At 34.6% G+C, this 6,835-nt stretch overlaps 2 protein-coding genes across 2 annotated transcripts in view; both read right to left on the bottom strand.

Annotated features, from left to right (window-relative positions):
* Nucleotides 1-3,922, bottom strand: LOC110105728 (peptide chain release factor PrfB3, chloroplastic). The gene is made up of 5 exons (XM_028699564.1): nucleotides 3,787-3,922; nucleotides 3,179-3,379; nucleotides 2,828-3,040; nucleotides 1,528-1,702; nucleotides 1-325 (listed from the first exon to the last, which is right to left on the bottom strand). Exons 2-5 carry the CDS (start codon nucleotides 3,341-3,343, stop codon nucleotides 39-41), a joined length of 840 nt encoding a protein of 279 aa, XP_028555397.1. The 5' UTR covers nucleotides 3,344-3,379; nucleotides 3,787-3,922; the 3' UTR covers nucleotides 1-38.
* The window catches only part of LOC110105727, a 24,436-nt gene continuing 21,502 nt past the window's right edge, over nucleotides 3,902-6,835 (bottom strand). The window contains exons 14-15 of the mRNA XM_028699562.1: nucleotides 5,807-6,138; nucleotides 3,902-4,035 (exon numbers count right to left, since the gene is read on the bottom strand). Coding sequence (XP_028555395.1) covers nucleotides 4,008-4,035; nucleotides 5,807-6,138 — 360 coding nt within the window. The 3' untranslated portion in view covers nucleotides 3,902-4,007. The remainder of the gene's footprint in view (nucleotides 4,036-5,806; nucleotides 6,139-6,835) is intronic.

Raw genomic sequence — 6,835 nt, 5'->3', positions numbered from 1 at the left:
AAATAAAGACGTTCAAAGAGCAAATGAAATATGAATAACTATCCAAGCTTTCTTCCTCGTCTAAGACAGATATGAGCTCTTATAAACGGCTCTATATTTCCATCCAGTACAGAATTGAGGTCAGGGAGAATTATTCCAGTTTTTATATCGTGTACTGATTTCTGAGGGCGAAGCAGATACCTCCTTGTCTCATATTTGTTTTCTTTCAAGAAATCGTCATTTTTTATCTTGTTTGTTTCTGATCTCTCTTCCATTGCCATGACGAGAAGCTTTGCTTTAAGGCGATTAAGAGCTTTCATCTTGTTCGCAAACTGGCTCCTTTCACCTGCAAAGAAACCTTCCAGTTTTTTAGATTCACTTGAACAAACCATACAGTTTTGAATTGTAAGTTCAGTCTAAGAAATAAAGGTTAGGCTCAACAGTCAGGATTATGAAAATACGCAAGAAATTCATGGTTTTGAAGCTCCTAGCTTCTATTTAGCCACACAGATTAGCATCTCCAATGCAATCAAAAAACACAATTTGGCATTAAAAAAGAGAAAAACAGTAGCAGTAGGAGCTGTGACTCAATGTTATGATCACATTCTATTCAATAATATAGATTAACACATCACTGCAAGAAAAAAAGATTTAGTACAGAAATTTGGTTAGAATGGATATCAAAATTATTGGATTTACTCTAATAAGAGTAATATATTTTTTTATCAATTAATCATATATTGTATTAATTTTAAAATAAATTTAATGAATTCTAATCCATCATGATCAAATTTTGATCCGGATATCTGGGTGCACCTATAAATCGGGCTTGATGTTTGTAAATAGTTAATGATTGGCTTGATAAGTAGCTCAACATTAGCTTCTTTATTTCGATAAATTATATTGTGCGGAGGCAAGATGGCGAAAACTGTCCGGATTTGTTGTGCTTTAGCTGCTCTTTTGCTGTGCTTTTGCAAATACTCAGCAAAAGGGTAGCAAATATGCATTCATAATTGCACTTTTGCTACCCTTTTGCTGAGTATTTGCAAAAGGGCAGTTGAAGCACAGCAAATATCCTGCTAATTGAATATTTGCTGCACTTTTAATGCGCTTTTATAAATACTCAGCAAAAGAGCAGCAAATATGCATTCATAATTGCACTTTTGTTGCCCTTTTGATTTTTGCTAAGTATTTGCAAAAACGTAGCAAAATGACAGCTAAAGCACAGCAAATCCGGACGGTTCTCGCCGTCTAGTCTCCGCACAGAATAATGTCTCCTTTACTTCAGGAGCCAAACATTAGCATCACATCATACTTTGCTCGATAACAGCATGAAAATTATGCACAAATCATTGACGGCTAACTTATATATCCTTTGCACAAATCATAAACTGCTCACTAAAGCAGTTCAGCAGAACAAAGCTTGAGCCCACTTGAATTTGCTCCTTTACACCTCAAGCATATATATCGTATGTGAGGCTTCTAAGAGAAACCAGAAACCAACATTTAAATAAAATACCGCACAAGCATGAACTAGCAAGATAGTACCTGAGCATTGCACAATCGTATTGCTCGGAATATGATGGATGCTGACTGAAATTTTGCTTCTGCAGAAAGTTTCCCCATGAGATGGAGATGATACCTCGATATCTCTATCATCTATGTGAAAATCAATCATCTTCTCAAGGAAAAGGGGGATCACATCTATGCTTGCCGACCAAGTCTGACAAATACAAATTTAGCAGCTAAGTTTTGTCAGCTGCTATTATATAATTTTATTTGGGAATGATGTGCAATAAGTTGTAAAATATGTGATTCAAATTTATGATCTTAGATAAACAATCTTCTCTATTAACTAGGTCGCGAATCCTTCTACTATTTTATAATAGTAAGGTACTATGATGGTAGTTTGGTAGATAGAAGAAGAGGTGCAGAAACAATGATGAATTCCTAAGACATATTGTGCTATTGTAATCATGTGGTTTGGGTTTTCCCTGTATTTTTAAGCTGCCTTAGTTTTTTTGCTTTATGGGGGAGGCATCTTTGGGTGATATATGAGATATTATGATTATAATCAAGATTGTGAAAATCGGACCAAACATCAAAACGAAAGAGAGAGAGGTTTTAAAGATCAATGGTTTGATCGGGGATGAACTTGGGATTGAATCGGATGACATAATAAATATTATAATTATTTTAAAAAGGTCTAAATGAAATAATTTTGATGTAATAATTATATAATCATATAATTTTATAACTTAAAAATAAATAGAATTCATGAGTGATGGGGTCATGTGAGAATGCTTGAAGGGTGCTTTTTGGTAAATCATAATTATATGTATTTAATACTAATTTAAAAGTTATAATAGACTAAATTTATACTAATTAATTAAGTTCAATATTATATTTTATATTAATTAATTAAATTATTTAAATATAAAAATACGTGAACCAGCTAGATTTAAAAATTCAGGATTGGTTCACCAGTTGAACCAGTGATTCTAGCTAGTTTAATTCGATTGATGTGAAGCCGGTTTTTAAGATGGACTAAACCGAAGATCTAATCGGTTCACTGTTGAACCAGTCTAACTGGCCGGTCTAATCCAATTTTTAAAACTATGATGATAATAACTCCACAATCAAAACTTTTGTGAAATTTACAATGATGACAATAGGATGCAGCAATCAATTACATGAACTTGTACAAAATACTTGGTGTGTTTTGTATGTTAATCATCCTTTTTTTTTTGCTCTTAATGATGATTTAAATCATCACATAATTTTCCATGTATAAGTGTCTTAGATCATCAGGCGAATTGAAGAATTAGAAGGAATGGAAGATGATTACCTCACGAATAGTAGATCCATCAAGAGAGCTGTGGATCAGTCTATGGATTCCTCTCTCTCCAGAAAGGTAGCCATACATGTACTCCTTTTCAAACTCAATAGTGGCTAACTTGGTGCCACCTTCCATCGAAGGAAATGTCTCCAAACCTGTCACATTACAACCATTATTTTCAGCCCATCTGGCATACATATGCAGGACCTTTTCAGTCCACATCTGCAACAAGAAGGAAAAAAAAAAGCAGTTTTAGAGATTAAATTACATATTCTGCAAGTACATGAAAATAAAATTTACAATTTCATCTATAAGCACTACAGCATATTCAAAACAAAAAACTGAAAGGGTCATTTGAACCTCAGAAGCAGTGCCTTCCATTCCGGCTTTGATGATCATGCAAGCACCTTCATTGTCATATGGACCCCTAAGAAGTTTAGACATCTCATAACGATCCAGGAACTTGTTAACATCCAATGATGCAGTATATGCTTGCTGGAAAAGTTGATCGTTTATGATATCCATTTCAGCCAACTGGGTGATCAATTTTGCCTCTTCAGCCTGTACGAGATGCAAAAACTAAGCAAAACCAAATTATATCTTGAAAAAGAACCTCACACAAAAAAAGAGAGACAAATATGTAGCCGTGCAAACATGCAAAAAGGTACGGCATATTCAAGTGCTCTGGAGCGTGAATTACGGTCCGAACAGTTTTCGCCGGTATTTCGTCAGAAATAAGGAATTTCAGACGGATTTCTAGTGTTACCGACGGATTTTGTCCGCCGGTAACAGCACGTTTTCCTGTAGTGCTATTAACATAGATATGGTGGCTTCACTTCTCAAACAAGAAGTTAAGTTACTGTAAACTTGATTAAATCTAGAACAAGGAATTTTTCTAAAGCACCTAAAGAGGCAAACAAACATTGAATTTAAACTTTGGTTTAACTGACAAGACCTAATGAACTCACATCATCCTACTCTGTCAGAGGAGAGCACCTTATGCCGCATGTCTTTGAGATCATTGACAACTCTAATGGCATCAGCTAAGGCAGTAAGTGATTCATTTGATGTGGTTAGATCATCATTCCACAGATTGGATTCCCGTAGAACCTCCTCCTGCTTTATCCTCCTTTCTTCTTCAAACTCCATTGCCACTGGAGTTATCATCTCAGCGCGATTGACTGTCTCTTCAATCTTCTTCTTTAATGAAAATAAGCCTAACATAGAATGTTTCAGATGAAAGAAAGGTCAGTTGATTCAAAAAGAGACAAAAAGAGTTGTCATAAAACCAGATTGAGCCAGATTATAAAACCATGAAGCATGTTTGCATGCCCGACAACTCTGCAAAACTACCTGATGCCAAATATGACCTGATTAATGCTTCTCCCGATCCCTTTAGGCTCACACACAACACAATCCGTTTAGGGAGGGTCTTGGTGCAAGCCGAGAATGCAATGGAGATTGGAGACCCATTCTCATTTCATATAAATCTCAATTCAGAATTTTATCAGACCAATTAATATACTGAATTAAATATGATAGCCAAGGGCATATAAAAATCTATATATGATGAAACAAAATTTTCTATATATGATCAAAGAAGATTTTTAAGCAAAGTATTGATCTTAAGGCCCCCCATAAATATCAAAACAGAGTCCAATTTGACTTGGTTAGACTGAATAATTGCCCATATAAGCAAGGTTAGTCTGATCAAACCCGATATAAACTCTGAAACATTGAGCTCGGTTCATGAACCAATCAAATTGGAGGTCACATGAGCCCGAACTAATTTGATACAGCCTAAACCAGATCGAGTTATCCCGATCCGACTGGATTGTTATGTTGTCCACAAGCGCTGCCTTCCCCTACATGATGGTTTCAGGCAATGGCATTGATGAAGGGTGGATACCTTCATGGTTATGTTACATTTGTAAGGTTTATCATAGTAGGGAGTCAATGGACCAACACAAATGGCTGATGCGCACATTAGACTTAAAAGGCTCTTGTTTAATGTCAATTTTCCAATCAACAATATAAAGATTCCTACTTTCGTGATCCACATGCAACGATGAACAAATGGATCAATACCTCTTGACTTGGAATATATATCAAGATTCAAGAATAAAACTTCATCAAATTCATAAACTTAAGTACATATTTCAAATTCAACTGTCCAAAATGAATTTTTAGTTGCATCAATCCTAAGGCCAAAGACCTTCGTCAATCCATCTAAATTCCATTTATCCCAAAGGGAGAGATGTCGAACCCAAATATTAAGGCCAATATGTTGTGGCTATTATTATCCAATTGCTCAGAGGATGAAAAAAACCCCTCAATCAAGGGGTTTTTTCGGTCTAATATGGATCTCAAGTATGAGATGGTTCAATTATCCACCATACACTTCATAGTGGTGACAAATATATACTTCCAACACTAAAAATATCCCCTAAGAGGGAAGGAAAAACGCATCTCTCTTTTCTTCATTCCTTTCTTTGGAGGAAGCTTCATTGAGTTGTTTCTGTGTCCAAGTTCAAATGTTACTAGGACAAAGATCAAACAAGAGCATAAATTTAATGTCCATGATAATCATCATAGCATCATTATTGTCCTTGCAAGATCATATATAGACTATAAAACAAAATCAAAATGCTCATCATATCTAGGCTCAGGGTTTAACTTAAGGTAAAGTATTAATTCATCTCATGTTATCAACTATTCCTCTAAAGATAAGTCTTCCTCATCCACCATAGATTATGCTACAAGTTCAGGAAGAAGTTTAACATTATCCTCACAGAGAGATAATAGTTCAAGCTCGTTCAAAGAAATAGTTAGCACATTTATCAACACATGCAATAGGTTTTTGCGAACAAAAAAGCAAAAATCTATTTCCATTTCACTGCAATGTCCAATTCCGGTGCAGTAGAAGAAAAAGAGAACCTACGGAAACTTATATAAGAAAAAAGATAAATTAAGTGAGAAGCAACGTACCTAACTCTTTGTAGATTTTGGCGTTCCTTCCCTCCAAGGACTGAGCAGCCCGGAAGGAACTGGAGGAGGAATGGGCTCTCGCCGGAGGGACCCTTCTCAGCCGGAAAGGCGTCGGCTTTCCCGCCGAGAGCGATTCCGCCAGCACTTTCGCCATTAGAGCAGCGATGATAAGAACCGCCTTTGAGTCCTGGGTTGTGAATCAGAGAGAGACCTGGCGCGCTGCCGCTCACTTGGTCGTGATCTTCCAATGTAAGGCCAGGAGGGACTGCTTCCTTTGGGCTGCGTGCTCGTTGAAATCCAACGGCTGGCCGCATCAAAAAGGTACAGAAATCCTATGCACCGGCGATTTAGAAACAAGTTTTCAGATTTTGTCAAATTTCAAAATTAAATCTTTTATAGGCTCGATATCAAAATCAAGCAATTCAATCAATTTCGTGATCAATTTTATTCAAATTTGTAAGCTTTAGAACAGTTTAATTACTCTAATTAACTAATTAAAGAGGTTTTAAAAAAATGATTTTAAAAATCATATATGCAATTTAAATCAATCATTTTTTAAGCTTTAAGTGACTGAAATCAAGTAATTGCTCTCGATTTTTCTGAGAAATTTTCTCTTAAATTTACTGGACCTTGGATTTTCTGTTTGGTACACGTGATTATAAAATTGTAATTAAAATACAATTATTTAAAACCATCAATAAAAGCAGATTATTATGACAAAAAATTTTTCTAAAATAACAAGAAAATAATAGCTAAATAATTATGCTTAAAAAATAAATAATAAAAAACTTTATCAAAAACAGACCTTAAATCTACTCGTAACTGTTGCATAATATTTAGTTTACAAGTAAAATTTTAATGCATAAAGAAAGAGATATTTGATCCAAATTTTTTTATGATAAATTTAAAAATACTTGTATTCATTTGAAAACAAATATAATATGTAGATAATTAATTAATTTTACATTACATTTATTTTATAATGCATTTCAAATTTTTAAAATTTGGTATAAAATTTAATTAAAATAT

Source organism: Dendrobium catenatum, unplaced genomic scaffold (genome assembly GCF_001605985.2).
Source record: "Dendrobium catenatum unplaced genomic scaffold, ASM160598v2 fragScaff_scaffold_133, whole genome shotgun sequence".
In the NCBI taxonomy this organism is placed as follows: Eukaryota; Viridiplantae; Streptophyta; class Magnoliopsida; order Asparagales; family Orchidaceae; genus Dendrobium; species Dendrobium catenatum.
Note: the sequence above shows the minus strand (reverse complement) of the source record. Positions and strands in the feature narration are given on the sequence as shown.